We start from the raw sequence: 17,288 nt of genomic DNA on the forward strand, positions 1-17,288 counted from the left end.
TGTACATTTAATATCCATGTTGGATTTTAATCTCATAAGAGATTAAATCCAATGGATTTGATTGGTCAATTACATGAGAAATTGCACCTGCACACTTGTTTGGAAAATTAGTTATTCTCTTACAAAACCCAATTTTGAATGTCTTACATTGGAAAATTATAAACTTTGTTTTCAATATTTTAATAGGAGCTGATTTACACTCCTTAGAAATAGTAGATGAGAGTATGGGGATTTGATATTGTGCAACGTGCGCCCGCGTGGCTCGCGAATGGTGGCTTTGGTTTTAGTGCGATGCTAACCGTTGATAAGATCAATGGTCACCATTCGATCGGGTGTGATCAAGAGGCACAATTCAAAATTAATAGTCATTAACTATTAACTACCTTTTAAACAGTCACAATGCTTGAAACTGTGACTGCTCAAGGTGCCTTTTCTGAATTAACACCTACATTTTCTTCATACCTCTTCATAAACTATTTAAGGAACATGAATCAAACTTCAAAAACACACATTTTTCGAAATCCACTTTCTCTCTTTCTCTTAGTCCGGTCTGCTACAGTCTCATAGAATGTTTTTTCGGAGATTCTTCAACTTTACTGGTTGCAGATTCTTGCCCAAGGCTCTGTTGCATCCTGGGAACGGATTTGCTTGTAACCCAACAACAAACTCAGTGAAACTGAGTGGAGACAAATAACATTTTAAAGACAGTATCTTCATATACGCCTCAGAGCTTCTCCTCAAAAATTACAGTGACTCCATTTCCTAACAATCCATACGTACGCATGCATTGTATATTCAACCAACCAGCTCCAATCTGTATCTATTCAATGAAATAATTGAATGGAGATCTGTTTGTTTCGAAAGTTGTTTCATTTGCTAAAGATCAGGCATGGAGATCTATTTGTTTTGTTTCAGATGCAGAAGTGGTCCTACAAAAAATTCAATGTGTTTAGATGAGCTAATGGTTTTTTTGACCAAATACTACTGTGTTTAGATTTTTTTTCTTATACACTTTTATTTATAGACCTAGGAATTTTACTTTGCAAGTACATCAGGTGCCAGACTGGTTACTATCTTCTGTGTTTTTGTTTGTTTTAGTTTTAATTATGGTTTTGAAAACTGGATTGGACCGGATGGTCGGACTAGTTGACTCGAAAACCAATCAAACAACTAGTTCTGGTTCATCATAAAATCATTGATTTAGTTAACGATCTGAACCATTGATCCATTGACCCGAATAATGGTTTTTGGCCATTATTTTATTTTAATTATTTTAAATTTATTTAATCAGATTGACCGTCTGTTTGAACCGAATGACCCGTGAACCGGTCCCCAAAACGGTTTTTTAAAACCTTGGTTTAATAGCCTCCAAAATTCAAACATCTGTCCCTCCAATTTTGAATCAACCATGTTTGGAACAATTTTAGATTACGTGCAAGCTTTCAATTGGGCTTAAATTTCATATTCCACATCAACGGTTGCGATATATCACCTGGTAATTCTGATTGGGTAACTTAACTTGTGGTGATCCAAAGAAAAGATCAAGTTAAAGTCAAAGTCGATGCCACACACAATAGACAGTGGAAGTGACACGAGAGTCAACTATTAATGCCCCTTCGTGGAAGGGAGAGAAGATGTCACCAATCGAATCTGCCAAGTGCCAACTGCCAACCCATCTTTGCTTCCTTCTTGAATCTCTTATTTCCTTCTGTCGAAGTTCAACTCAAGATCATGGCTTGAGTGGGAGAACCAATTCTATCAGCTTCTTTCAAGGTGTTTTGGACAAATTGGATAGCCCAATTATCAAGGATTCTGCACCTGATTGGGGAATTGATGCAGATCTCGAAAAACTAGAGGAATCGTTGCTGATGATCGAGACTCTGCTCATGGATGCCGAGCAACAACGGACCAAAAAGGAGGCAGTGAAGAAATGGCTAAATGAACTCAGTGATCTGGCTTATGATGCCGAAGACACATTGGCCGAGTTTGAAATCTATGTTGAACAGTACCAGGTACGCCGCTCCATCCCGCATGAACTAAAAGATCAGATAAATTTTGAGATAAAGAAGATCAACGAAAGGCTAGAGAAACTTAAAAATCGAATGATTGTACTAGGATTGGAAAGGATCCATGTAGAAGGGAGGATGAGTGATGAAATTACAAAGAGAACGCCAACTACTTCCATTCTAGATGAATCTTGTTTTTATGGTCGAGAGACTGATAAGAACAACATAATTTTCAAACTGTTGAGTTGGGATGGTCCAAGTGATGAAAGAAATTATGGAGTGCTTCCCATAGTTGGTATGGGTGGGCTGGGCAAAACTACGCTTGCTCAGTCTGTATATCATGACGACGAGAGAGTAGAGAAGCATTTCAAACTCAGAGCATGGGTTTGTGTGTCTGAAGAAATTGACAATGCTAAGATAACAAAAGCTATCATCGAGTCTGCCACTATGGAAACTTGTAGTCTCACAAGTCTAGAAGCACTCCAAGGAAAACTCAAGAAGATGTTGAGCGGGGAGAAATTTTTAATCGTTCTGGATGACGTCTGGAACGAGAAACTGGAGGACTGGGAAGAACTACAGAAACCATTCCAGTTTGGGGAAAAAGGAAGTAGAGTTATGGTGACCACAAGAACTGAAAGGGTTTCATTAAACAAGGGTACCCTTCCTGCTTACCATTTAGGTGGTTTAGAAGATAAATATTGTTGGTCACTATTAAAGCAAAGGGCAGCTGTAGATGATGCTCTTTCGAATGCAAATCCAAATTTGGAAGCAATCGGTAGGAAAATAGTGGAAAGATGTAAGGGTGTACCTCTTGCAGTGAAGACACTGGGAGGCCTCTTACGTTTTAAAGTTGAAGAGAAGGATTGGGAATATGTGTTGAAAAGTGAAATGTGGGAACTAAAAAATGAAAGTGAGGGTATAATGCCAGCACTGCGATTGAGTTTCCAGCATCTCCCAGCGCATCTGAAGCGTTGCTTTGCTTATTGTTCCATCTTTCCCAAAGATTACGTATTTGACAAGGAGCAGTTGGTTTTATACTGGATGGGGGAGGGATTTATTGTAGGTTCCAAAGGAGGAACAAAACAAATGGAGGACATAGGAAGTGAGTATTTTGATGAGCTATGTTTCAGGTCATTTTTCCAATATTCTGGAAACAACAAATCATTTGTGATGCATGATCGTATTCATGATTTAGCACAATCCATTTCAAAGAATATATGCTTTCGAGTTGATGAAGATGATAAGTGGTTGAGGAATAACAGAAATATTAACATTCCTAACAAGGCACGCCATTTGTCATTGTTTGCTACAAAGCCAATAGATGATAATGCTTTGGACCATTTAGTTAAGAATAAGTGTAGTTCACCACGCACATCTCTGTTGCTAGGCAAAGCTATCATTACATGCCAAGTCGCAAAGCTTGGTAATTTATATGATACATGGAGATACTTGCGTGTGTTGAGCTTGCTCAATGTTAACTAGGTAATGATGGGTTGCTAGACTCGATTGGTAACTTAAAATTACTAAGATGCCTTGACCTTTCATGGTCTACGATTAGAAGTTTACCAAAGTCAATTTGTAGCCTCTATCGTTTACAAATATTATTGCTTTATGGCTTGTCTTTCTGGACAACTGCATTACCTGAAAACATGAGCAGAAGCTCGTTCACATTCGACTTATCAAGATGGATTCGTACAAGTGTAGAATTCCAAGGAATGGAGTTAGAGATGAATTGAAGTTGTATGCCAAGTGCATCAGGGCACAGAGAGTTCTTATTTCAGGACTAGAGAATGTTGCTGCTGTCAACAACATCGCAGATGTCAATTTCAAGATAAGAAATCATGACCTTGAGAAGTTGACATTAGAATGGGATAACATGATTGAAGTTGGAGAAAGAGCAGCAACTGTGGCCCAACAAATAATCCAGTGTCTTCATCCACCTAATGCAAAACTACAGACTCTCAGTATCAAGGGGTATTATGGTTTAAGATTTCCTCATTGGAAACCTACCCCATCTCCAACAGCTAATAATAAGTGAAATGGACAATTGGGGAGGAGGAGAATGGTCCTTAGCCTCAAGCTCAGGTAGAGCAAACATAGACCAAGTAGAAGGTGACCCTGGCCTACAACAATCCTCCTCATCTTCTGCATATGCGAAGAGATGTCAAGTAGTGTTTCCTCGTCTAGAGAGGCTTGAGATATCCAGTTGTCCCAAGCTAAAGGCATTGGAAGTTACCCATCCCCTTCCTTGAAATACTTGGAGATAAGGGAATGTAAGGAACTGAAATTTCTACCTGAAGGGATGCACAGTTTATTCACATCTCTTGAAATTTTATATATCACAAGTTGTCCTCGCCTAATGGCCTTTCCCAATGGAGGATTTCCAACCAAGAATTTAAAACATCTTGACATAGAAGAATGTAAGGAACTCAAATCCCTACCTAAAGGAATGCACAACATCACATCTCTTGAAGGTTTAAGCATCAGAGAGTGTCCTCGCCTAATGGCCTTTCCAGATGAAGGATTGCCCACCCAACTAATTGAACTTGAGATCAACGGATATGCTGAGGACAATAGAGAACTCCTCCTACCCAAGGGTGTTGGCCTACATAAACTTACTTCTCTTCAAGCATTGTCTATATGTGATTGTTCAGGTCTCAAGTCATTTCCAAAAGATGATGAAAACTGGCAGCTACCTATCTCTCTTAAAACACTGAAGATTTTTAATGCTCCAAAGCTCGAGTCCTTGCCAGGACTTCCCTTTGAGCTTTTAGTAATCAGTGGGTGTCCTCTTCTAGGACATTCTGTGAATGGAACAACGGGAGAAACTTGTCCAAGACTTCTCTTACAAAAGTGAGTCCTGTTCACACATTTGCTACCGCACCTCTCTACAATCCCATCTACGCTAATACCATTTATGTCTACTGTTCAGTCAAGACTTCTCTTACACAAATCCATGGCTGTAAATGCTAAATGAGCCTTCATGATTGTGACTTCTCAACTTCCATGGTGACTACAGAGTACAGACCAAGGAGTCTCGTCGGCTGACATCAAAGCAGCAATCAGGTTCATCATTTTATTTATTTCTTGAAGTTTATTTGTTTTCATTTTTATTTTTTCAGAAACAAAATTTTTGAAGTTCAATAGATTGTCCTAGTTCAATTTGTGTTTTCATTAAATAGAAGGCATTTGATTTCAAGGTTGGGAATCTATTTTTTTTTAATATTCTCAACAAAAACTACATTTATTCTTGCATTTCCTTATTACAACCCAAGTGACCAAGTCTCTAATTAACATTGCTTGAGATTATTTTTTTACTACTAATATAAATAGACTGAAAACCAGTAGTATATTTATTTGTTTACTTTTCTGAAGCCAATATTTTTATCCCATCTTTAAACTAATCCAACATTCTACAATCAGAAAAGAAATGCAAAACCACATAAGCATTTTTTCCCCTTACAAACTCTTAGAAATTGCAGTATGAGAAAATTTGGCTACTCTTAGGCTGTGTTTGGTTTGAAAGAAAAGGTAGGGAAAGGAAGGAAAGACTACTTCCTTTCTTTCAAACCAAAAACAGCCTCAGCGAAAGTTAGCTCTAGACACTGCCTAGGAAAATTTTTATTTAGTAAAGAAAGACAGAGAAGAGAATCATCAAACGTTTATTAATTACTAAATATGTGACAAGAAAATAGATTTACGATTGTCAGTAAGATATACTATTTTCCATTTTGAAAGTTCCCTTTAATTCTTTTGCACTGAGATTGGTAGTGTGCCAGCTGCCAATCTGATTTATTCATCTGATATTCTGATTTATTTGGAGAGCTATTGTGTGGAAAGATGATATGACCATTAAGAAATTGCTTGGAATAGATTTAGATGGACTTTTCATAACATAAATTTGGACCGTGGATAAAACAGATTCAAGAAAAGAGGCACCATCTTTCAGAGAGGATTTGAAGCATTGTTGGTTGGCGAATGCCCAGAGTCCCTGCAACTTCCTTTGAAGACAGGCTAATACAAAAAAGAATTCTTTCCATGGATCTCTTAACCAGTCCTCAACATCCCAAACCATCAAATATTGCAGGTGAATTTTTTATTTTATTGTACATATTTAAATTATTCAAAACATAAAAGCCAAGAATACATTTTAATTTTCTGTCGTGCTAGTATTGAAACAAACACATATACAACCAATAACATTCTTTCTGTATTTTTTTTTAAGAACCAACTTTTAATCAAACCATATGGTTTTGATTAGTTTTTGGAACCCATAACAAGAAAAAACAATTCGCATGGGAAAACGCCCGATAATTGTTTATTAATTCATGAAAGGTTTTACCTTGATTTAACTACCCTTTGATGGGTATTAAATGTTTACACCTTTGCATTTCAATCTATTGCATTCTTTGAACCTTCATATATGTATTATCAGATCCTACCTCAAATTAATCTTCTTCCATGTATGAGTAGATGAAAAAGTCAAAATCATTTTCAAGTTCTGGAAATCGAGGTCTTCCTTTGGAGTCATTCACTTAAGCTCAGTTCCTATAATGTATCCTACTGAAGGCTTACAGACACTAATGCCCATTCCTGCTGGATGCAGTGTTTCTTCACATTAGTGCGGCAGAAGTCTTAACACAACGAAATGCTATTGATCCTCAAGAAGCTGGATGATATGTCAAGCACCAGTCTCGTTTCCAGAAATTATAAGCTTCTGCTAGTGACACAATTATACTTGGCAGGGAACAATGAAACGTTTGAAAATAAATATAGAAAGCAAACTGTCTTCTGATTATTAGGAATTAACTAGAAGCGAATATGTTCATGGCTCACTGTTCCAGACTTTAGAGCCATTACCCCACTAAGGTCTAATCAGCTTTGGAGCTTCAAACTTCCAAACGCCAATTAAAAACCCCACCAAATAATCTCACTAATCACTTGTTTCAATGTAGTCTCCCAGACGAGCTTCAAAAAAAAAATTGTAGTCTCCCAGACAGGGCATCTCACTAATCACTTGTTTCAATGTAGTCTCCCAAGTGCTAATCAGGTCCTGGAAAAATAAAAATCAGGAACATCACTAGGTTGACGTTGATCCCTACCTAAGAGTTTCTACGTTAAAAAAATAGCTTGGTCGAATGCAATTCAGCAATTTGATTTGTGCTTTACCATTCAGAGATTTCAAGGGTTTTGAATTTTTTTTCTCCAACATCCAAATGAATGTTCAGCAAAGCACATCAATTAATTATAATATGAAATAAGATCAACCCGGCATCATTAATCCTCTTGGAGGGACTTTCTCCTTGACAAATACGATTATGGTTCAAGCTTTAACGATTACTATAGCTCCAAGCCCTAGGTCACAAACTTTTGCCTATCAAGATTTGAGCTAAACACGTAGACAAAGTAAATAATGTCTTCGATCCTTTGAATTCTTAAACACAGAAAAGCCTGAAATCGCAAGAAAATGGAGTGTTTTTTATTTCTGTTGTCTCAAAGATTTGCTACCATTTCTGTGCTTTATCTGTCTTCTCTCATTTATGTGCTCCATCTCCCTTACCTCCTAAAAACCTAACCAATGTCCTTACACATCTTTGATTCAGAATCCAATTTAGACTCCCAACGTTCATAGAAACTCTCATACTCTACCTGCAATCTATGCATTTTGATCACATGACATCTTCATGTGATCAAACTCTCATACTATGCAGAAACTCTCATACTCTTAACTGAAAGTGAAAGCCCAATCTCACATTCATCTGATTTTAATCTATAATGCGTGCCCCATTTCATATTATCTACCATAAAGGGAAGGCCCATCTGCTATGACGAACAAACACCAAAAAAGCACAATTGTTTACAGTTTCAGCTTTCAATAAAAAGTAAAAAGTAAAAACACCACAAATAGCCATTAATCCATTATGGCTAAGAATTGAATGCATGAAATGAGAGTCAGCATTGTCAGATGATTGACCATGTTATTCATTATTTCATATCCAAGTTTTATAATAGTTCAGCATCATAACCACTGTCCAGTACGTACAGTTAACTCAGAACACCCACATCTGATCTGATATCAGCTTCCAGCTCCAGAGAACGGAAGGAGACACCCTTAAAAGACTCGTATGCTTATAACCTGAGAAGACAGTATAGCTCCAAAGCCAATCTTTTGGTTTTACTATTTTCTTTTTAAACTATAAATCATTGTTCTTCTGTAAATAATAAAACATAAATAAAAGAAAACACGAAAAACCTTAATGGTGACAATGCCAACGCAATAACAGATGGCAAAGCAAGGAGATAATGGCTTCCGTAATGTGACTGGGTGGTGGTGATTGTAAAGATCCACCCGTGGGAGACATTTACAAGGGGCAACTGTTCTCTCTTTAATGCAGAATGAGTATATCTTTTTAAACAACAATCCTATTGAACAATATCTTGGAATATTACGGGAGCAACAAACCCATTTGAAGGCTAAAAACTAGTGAGTTTCACAAAGCTTCACAGAAAACATACCGACCCTTCTTCACTCATTAATCCTAAAAACTAGGATATATTCAATTCACAACTTTGCGCAAATAGATGCATAAATGAAACTAGAAATAAAAGTTCACATGCAAACATAGTAATAACACCTTCCAAGATAGCTGCAACATCAATTTCTTGATGAACAAAATCAGATCATACAATAGGATGATGGGTGAAACAGTTCATAACCTATGAAGGAGCACCGAGATAGGAGGCAAGCCGCAATATATCACTAAATATTCCACCAGCTGTAACTTGGGCACCAGCACCTGGCCCACGGACAATGAGTGGTTGTTCCTTGTATCTTGATGTTGTAAAAGCAATGATGTTATCAGACCCAGATAACTGAGCAAATGGGTGATCATTCTTGTATCTCCTCAACTCTACACGCCCTATTCGATTAACCACATCCACCACACCAACATATCTCAACACCTTCAATATCAAATACCTCATTAGATGGTAGATAAATTCCAACCCAAGCATGTGTGCACGTACACAAACAAAATATAAGCAAGGGTTCAGAATGTGAAGCTGCTGAGGGGTCTAAATCCCTCAAGCCATGCTAACCTACTAAACAAACTATTTCCATATTAAAGATTAGGAATTCATCACAGTGAATAGTATTGACTCCCATGTATGGACATAAGTTAGTTTCATGGTCTCACTATATAAGAGATACTAGGAGATACTCACTTCGCCTGCAGCCTCAGCATCCTGCCGATTCTTTGCCATTTGTTGGTCAAATTGAGGAAGCTGTTGCATGAATTCTTCAGCTGATGCACTAGCCTGCAACATGTTAACAGAACATTAATTTCATGATAAGCTAAAGAGCTCCAAAGTTCATTGACCAGTGATTATTTCATTCTTACTCTTAATGGTTCTGGCACAAGGCTTTGTACTGGGATGTCTTCAAGCTCTAGCTTTAGACCAGATTCTCTGGCAAGAATTATGACCTGCAACAAGAACAGATGTCATAATAAATTCAGACAACCTAAGGATCTTCCATATGATTACATTTTTTTTTGTGTCCCACATGAAAGTCAAACAACCTTGGGATTCTTTATAACCCTATGTTAAAGAGCTTAAAAACCTTTGCCAAGCATCTAAAATAATGTGTTTCTTTTTTCTAAATTAAAATATTCAACTTTTAGATGGAAATAACCAATACAATGTGCACGGTGATTGAATGGCCTTGCCCATCAAATACAAAACAGTTGATGAAACAGAAGTGAAGATGAAATCCCCATTTTAAACATACAAATATCTAACTGTGAATATTTTTCTATGGAAAATAGAACATGTAATCACCTTTCTTGCAACATCAGTTCCAGATAAATCATCCCTAGGATCTGGCTCAGTATAACCAGCTTGTTTTGCTTCTGCCACCACCTCACTAAAAGCTCGTTTTTCGATGAAGTTGTTGAAAATATAGCTCAAAGTCCCACTGCAATAGCATATCACAAAGAGAAAAAATCAAATCAAATCAATCAAAGACAGAACAACTTGGGTACATGAAAGGTAAATGGATCAAATACCCTATTAAAGACTTTCATTGCAAATGTTTTGACTTGCTGAAAAGGAAACCAAAATAAAACAGGAAGATGTAGTTGGCAGGGCAGCTAACCTGAAAATGCCCTCAATGCGCAAAATCTTATCACCAGTTTCTAGGAGCCCTCGCAATGTGCTAATGATCGGGAGGCCAGCTCCAACAGTTGCTTCATAGAAATAATGAGTATAAGATTGCCGCTGAAGTGCTCTCAGCTTCAAATACTGAATTTGCAGAGTGATAATATGGTTAGATGTTAAAATAGAAGTACCAAGTTGAAAGAATGAAATCTTAGAAAAAAGGTTTTCTAGAAACTAACAGAGAAGCTTTCATCTTTTCTTACATAAAATATAGTTGAAAGATTCAACAAGAACAATACTAGTTAGTCATAAACATATAAAACTAAAGTATGTAGTCTGACGTACTTTTGGAACATGAAAAGAGGAAAACCATGTCCTAGAGAGATGATGATAATCCTAACTAAATGTCATTTCTAGAGCAACAGATCATTCTTAAGGCACAAGACTTCCACATTTGAATAATACTAATAACAATACAGCACAGGCATTACCATTATTAATAAAGAAAAAAGAAATAGGAGAAATGATAGCACAAACGTAAAGCACATGTCATTTTGACAAACTTCGATATTATACTTGGTAGAACTTTTATCTTCCATTGAGTGTCTTGTGTGTGAGACATAGCAACCAAATTTATGTATATATAAAGCAGCATTAATTAATAAGATAATTCAAAACTGAAATATGTAGGTATGTATTGGTTTTGTTCTGTTTTTGATGAATAATAGAAATTTTATTAATTCAGAAACTGCTTTAGAAATGTAATTTCATACAACATCGCATGGAGAGGCACAGGCTGCAGCCTCTCCCAATAGCTCACAAGTAAGCTAGTAATAAATTACATAAATCACAGCTGAGCCCAAAACAATTCTTCCCTATTTGCCCCTTGTTTGGCTAACACATCAGCCATAGCATTTGCTAATCTCCCTGTAGAGAACACTGATGTGGACCCCACTTCTGTGGTCCCCACTGTGTTTGTATGGCAGCATAGCATATTTTCTTTGTTAGTTATGTCAGTGTTAGTTGGTAGTTATTTCAGTTTGTTGTTACATCTTATTATTTCATCTTTATTATTAGTTTATTTGCCATGTAAACAATAAGGGCAATTCAGCCCTTTTACAGTTGGTCAACATATATAAATATTAAGAGTGGGTCGGCAGATCATTAAGATCAACCCTCTCTCTCTTTTCTAAAACCCTTCGTGTGCTTTTTCTTTTCTCCCTCTCTTCTTCTTTTCTTCTGAAATCTTTCCTTTTTTGCTTTCGAATTCAAGACTGATTGTAGTCTTGATCAATTATTTGGTATCAGAGCAAGGATTAGGGTTTCTCATGTGAGTCTGATCCAGCCAACCACATGAGAGTTGCCTAGGGCTGGAAGATTAAGAGGATCCCTTTTCGGCTGATTCTTGGAGGTTATCAGAGACTGTAGCAGCTGTCCAAAGAGTGGATTGTGTTCTTGATAATCAGGAAGAATCAGAGGAAGATAAAGAGTACAAAATCAGTTTCTTTATCAAGACTAAAGGTGGCGATCAGAATTTCTGTTCAAAACCTAAAACTGGTTGCAGAGAAGGAGGTCTTATGTTAGTCTAATTAAATTGACTACATGATAATTTCCTAGGTTTAGAAGTTTTTCAACAAAGAAGGAGGATCGGCTGATTCTTGGAGGCTACTGGTAGTGTGTGGCTACTACTAAGAAGATTGTAAAAGGCTGGGAGAGTTCCAGTAGTCAGGAAGAATTAGAAAAGGCTTTGGATCCCCAAGATTGGGTTCTGCATCAAACAGAAGGTGGTGACTACTACTAAGAAGATTGTAAAAGGCTGGGAGAGTTCCAGTAGTCAGGAAGAATTAGAAAAGGCTTTGGATCCCCAAGATTGGGTTCTGCATCAGCCAGAGATTTTCTTTCATAAAGTAATTTTTTGCTTGAGAATAACCTTGAAAGAATCATCTTGGTCTATTCTGAGAGGTGCGGCTGGAAAACCTTTTTTTCTTTCTAGGGTTTCGAGAGAAAAACCCTAAAATTCAGAACTATTGTTGGTTTCAGATCAGATTTGAACTGGTTTCATACAGAATTCTGTTTTTCCTTATTTTTGGAAGACCTAGGCTGGCTGTTATCAGTTGTTTAGGTGTTGTTTTCTATTACAGTAGCTTCAAAAGTTTTTTGTTGTTAATTCTTGACCAAGAATGGAGTTCAAGAATCAGGGGGAAGGTGTTTTTGGGACTAGCAATTCTGGTAACATGTCTGAGAATGCCTTTCAGATTACAACTATGAAGTTTGATGGATCCAACTACTTAGAATGGGCTCAATCGGCCATGATGGCTATTGGGGGTAGAGGAAAACTTGCCTACCTGTTGGGAGATGTGAAAGAACCATCTAAGGAGGACCAAACGTATACCAAATGGGTTCAGGAGAACTATTTGGTTATGACATGGTTGTGCAACTCTATGCAACCACATATCAGCCGGAACTATTTGTGGGCAAAAACAGCCAAGGAAATCTAGGATGTTATGAAAGAGACTTACTCCCAACCCCTTAATGTTGCTAGGGCCTATGAATTGAAGTGTGAGGTTAATAACCTTAAGCAAGGAGAGAAACCAGTTTTGGTTTACTTCTCTACTTTGAAATCTTTGTAGCATGAAATTTACCACCTAGAAACACTTGAGTGGGAAAGTCAGAAGGATGCACAAACTCATAGAAAGCAAGTTGAAACTAATAAGGTTTTTGAATTCCTAGCTGGTCTGAATCCTGACTATGATATTGTGAGACAGCAAATACTAACAAGGGACAGTGTGACCTTATCTCAAGCCTACTCCTTGGTGCATAGTGAAAAGACTAGGAGAAAGGTTATGATGCAGCATCAGCCCTTCCCACCAGCCTTGGCAGAAATTAAACCTAAGTATGGGGGTGATACAGAGAAGGATATAAAGAAGGAAGATAAGCGGGATCTAGTGTGTGAACATTGCAAGAAACCTAAGCATACTAAAGACACATGTTGGAAGTTGCACCCTCATCTAGTCCCAACAAAACTGAGGAACAAAAGGGGTAATGCCCATATGGCTGTTAATACCAATTATGCATCCTCATTGGGCACAAAAGGCACGCCTCTAGACACCTTAGCTGTTGTTCGGTTTGCCCTAACTTAGTTGGAAAAGGAAGTTGGGAATTCAGCTCAATCATATCATCAGCTTCTTCCACATCAGCCTTTGCTCATTCAGGTACTCGGGCCTCAACTTACCATGCTTCAGCTCCAGGTAACACTGAACATTGTTGGGTAATAGACTTAGGTGCATCTGACCATATGACTAGCTTGCCATCACTGTTCACTACCTATCACTTATCTTCTGGTAGAGATAAAGTGTCCATTGTTGATGGTTCCCTTGTTCCCATTTCTAGCAAGGGAGACATCAATTTGTCTAATACAATTTCCTCATCTTCAGTTCTGCATGTTCCTAAGCTTGATACTAACTTGCTTTCAGTCAGTAGTATTACAAAACATCAGAATTGTTCAGTAACTTTTTTCCCTAACCGATGTATTTTTCAGGACTTGGAGACAAGGAAGGTGATTGGGACTGGCCGTGAGACGAATGGGATCTATCTGCTTGGAGAGAGTTCTCATTGGAAAGATCATGAAGATAGGAAGTCTTTGGTTTCTCAGTCTATTAGTTAGGTTATGCTTTGGCATAATCGGTTAGGTCATTTATCCTTTCGGTCTTTGAAGTGTTTGTTTCCAAATTTGTTTGAATCTGTTTAGATGTCAAATTTGAGATGTGAGAGTTGTGAGCTTGCAAAGCATTGTAGAACATCTTATTCCTTGAATAATAAAAAAAGTAGTAATTCTTTTCATGTTGTGCACACCGATGTTTGAGGCCCGTATTACATTCCTTCTATGGGGGGATACAAATATTTCTTGTTGTTTGTTGATGAATATACCCGTTTTTCTTGGGTTTACCTTATGCGTTCTCGAGATGAGGTTCCTACTCTGACCCAGATCTTTCATCAGATGATTTTAACCCAATTTGGGGTCAAAATCAAAATCTTCAGATTCGATAATACGAAAGAATACTTTACCAAGCCATTGGCCTCTTATCTGCTTGATCATGAGATTATTCACCAGAGTACTTGTCCTTATACACCACAGTAGAATGGGGTTGCTGAGAGGAAGAATAGGCACATATTGGAGGTGGCTAGAAGCATTATGTTTAACTCCAATGTGCCTATCCGTTTCTAGGGTGATGCTATTCTTACAGTAGTGTATCTCATTAATCGAGTTCCTTCACGGGTTTTTGACATGAAGCCTCCCTTTATCCTTCTATACCCCGATAAAGAATTATTTATTGTTTCCCTTAAAACCATTGGTTGCACTTGCTTTGTTCAGATTCTTGGACCTCATCGTTCCAAATTTGATCCTAAGGCCTCCAAATGCATTTTTCTCGGTTATGCACACTCAAAAGGGTTATGGCTGCTATGAACCTACTTTTGGGAGGAGATTTGTCTCGATAGATGTTACTTTCTTTGAGGAGGTACCCTATTACCCTATTAAAAGAGTGGACTCTTCCTTGACTTTGCTTGCTGTATATGTGGATGATATTGTAGTGACAGGGAATGATAACAGTGAGATTGAGTCTCTTAAACAACTCCTTCATCAAGAGTTTGAGGTGAAAGATCAAGGAGAGCTACGATACTTCTTGGGTATTGAGGTTGCTAAATCTAAACATGGGATTTTTGTTTCTCAAAGGAAGTATATTCTAGATCTATTAGCAGAAACTGGAAAGTTGGGTGTTAAGCCTGCAGATACACCTATTGAACAAAATCACAAGATCAGTGCAGAGGGTAGAGAGCCTCTTGAAGACAAAGCTATGTTCCAACGGTTGGTTGGAAAACTCCTCTATCTTTGTCTCACATGACCGGACATCAGTTATGTAGTCAACGTTGTCAATCAATATATGCACTTTCCTAGAGCTACTCACCTCCTTGCAGTTGAGAGAATATTAGCATACTTGAAGAGATGTCCAGGTAGAGGTATATTATTCAAGAATAATGATCACATGAAGATAGAGGTCTATACAAATGCTGATTAGGCTGGGAGTGTTGATGACAGAAGGTCTACCTCCGGATATTGTTTCTTTGTAGGAGGTAACCTTGTCTCCTAGAGGAGTAAGAAACAAACTGTTGTTTCTCGTTCTAGTGCTGAAGCTGAATATAAATCTATGACTAATGGTGTGGCTGAAGTCATTATTTGAGGAGTTGGATATTGCTTATGAGAAGCCACTAATGTTGTATTGTGATAATCGGGCTGCTATTAATATAGCTCATAATCCGGTACAGCATGACAGAACTAAGCATATCGAAGTCAACCGACATTTTGTCAGAGAAAGGGTTTGGTCTCAAGAAGTGTGTCTCCCGTATATCACCTCCAGCATGCAGCTCGCAGATCTTCTCACCAAGGCTGTTACAAGGAAGAAATTAGAGGCAGACCTATGCAAGTTGGGAATGACAAATATCTATTCCCAACTTGAGGGGGAGTGTAGAGAACACTGATGTGGACCCCACTGTGTTTGTATGGCAGCATAGCATATTTTTTTTGTTAGTTATGTTAGTGTTAGTTGGTAGTTATTTCAATTTGTTGTTATAGCTTGTTATTTCAGCTTTATTATTAGTTTATTTGCCATGTAAGCAATAAGGGCAATTCAGCCCCTTTACAGTTAGTCAACATATATAAATATTAAGAGTGGGTCGGCAGATCATTAAGATCAACCCTCTCTCTTGGGGTCCCCACTGTGTTCTCTACACTCCCCTCCCACTATAGAAACCAGCATATTCCTTGTCAACCAATTAAATTTCTTAATTTCATTCTTGTAACACCATATAGTATCGTCGGGGTTTTTCAGCCAGCCCACCACCACCTTGGAATCCCTTTCAATGATTAACTACTCTACCCCCAATTTGCAAATTGCACCCCTTGTACAGCAGCTAATACCTCTTCCCTAATAGAATCTCCATCTCCTAAAGCACCCGAGTAGAGCAGTACCACCTCTCCAAACTCATTCCTCAAAACACCCCCATTCCAAATAACCCTAGATTATCCAAGCTACTTCCATATAATTCTCCTCTTTTTGTAGGTCAAGGGAAAGTAGACCGTTCAAAGATCATGCAGATTTCTGTTGGCAAGCTCCAATTATCCCCAATCAATGAGAGTAGCCAAGAGTAGATGACAACCATCTTCCCCATGGGCTCTACAAAGGGTACACCAGTTGGGAGAAACACAAAGGAAGGGTCTCCACTTTTGTAGGTTATCTAGAGTGGTTACTTTCCCATAATAAACTTCCCAACAAAAAGCCATAACCTTTGAGGGAACTGGCCTGCACCAAATTTCCATTAAGGAAAAAGGCTGTTGGACAGAGGAATGAGCAATGGATTTAAAATAAGAAGCACAAGTAAAGGACCTTTTGAGTCTAGGAGTGCACACCCTTTTGTCTGGCTTGGAGGGATCTAAACAAACCTAATTAAGAAAACAAAGCAAGTCAGAGAGGGAGTCAATTTCCTCATCCCTTAATCCCCTACAAAAACCAAAATCCCTAGGAGCCATAGGTGTTCCCGAAGATGAAATAAATTTTGAGACCACCTCTTTTTATACAATGAAACAGAAAATAACAAAGGGAAAAGGTCCTTTAGAGAGGTGTTTCTAATCCAAATATCTTCCCAAAAATGGACAACATTACCAAGGCAAACTTCATACCTGACGACCCTAAGAAAATGAGGAAAGGTGTTATGAATGGCCTTCCAAGGTGCTGGAAAGTTGGCCTGCCTTGAAACACCAGCATCCCACCCACTTGTCGAGCTCCCATGAATGCTTCCCACCACTTCATGCCAAAGCCTGCCGCTTTCCAATGGCCATTGCCATAGTCATTTCCCCAAGAAAGCTTGATTTTTTCAACCACCCTCCCAATTCCCAAACCCCCCTCTTATTTACCTCTATACACAATTTCCCAGTTAATTAAATGATCCTTTTTCCCTCGTCTCAGTTCCCACAGGAAATCCCTCATTAACTTCTCCAACTTCCTAGCTTCCCTAGGTGGTGTCCTAAAGACATGCAATAAAAACCTGCCAATGTTCCCATTGCCCTTGTTC

The 17,288-nt window shown here is 38.1% G+C and overlaps 1 protein-coding gene and 1 pseudogene across 2 annotated transcripts in view; one reads left to right on the plus strand and one right to left on the minus strand.

Moving 5' to 3' along the window:
- The first annotated feature begins 1,542 nt into the window (after positions 1–1,542).
- Positions 1,543–5,077, plus strand: LOC104609117 (putative disease resistance RPP13-like protein 1; annotated as a pseudogene). Its single transcript, XR_016079338.1, has 2 exons — positions 1,543–4,859; positions 4,939–5,077. The product of XR_016079338.1 is annotated as a putative disease resistance RPP13-like protein 1 (transcript).
- A 3,429-nt stretch (positions 5,078–8,506) lies between these two features.
- LOC104609119 (bifunctional aspartokinase/homoserine dehydrogenase 1, chloroplastic-like) overlaps positions 8,507–17,288 on the minus strand; it is a 40,132-nt gene continuing 31,350 nt past the window's right edge. The window contains exons 14-18 of the mRNA XM_010275345.3: positions 10,162–10,307; positions 9,846–9,981; positions 9,407–9,490; positions 9,231–9,323; positions 8,507–8,969 (exon numbers count right to left, since the gene is read on the minus strand). Of these exons, the coding sequence (XP_010273647.1) occupies positions 8,724–8,969; positions 9,231–9,323; positions 9,407–9,490; positions 9,846–9,981; positions 10,162–10,307 (705 nt within the window). The 3' untranslated portion in view covers positions 8,507–8,723. The remainder of the gene's footprint in view (positions 8,970–9,230; positions 9,324–9,406; positions 9,491–9,845; positions 9,982–10,161; positions 10,308–17,288) is intronic.

Source organism: Nelumbo nucifera, chromosome 8 (genome assembly GCF_055504915.1).
Source record: "Nelumbo nucifera cultivar China Antique chromosome 8, China Antique-T2T, whole genome shotgun sequence".
NCBI lineage: Eukaryota > Viridiplantae > Streptophyta > Magnoliopsida > Proteales > Nelumbonaceae > Nelumbo > Nelumbo nucifera.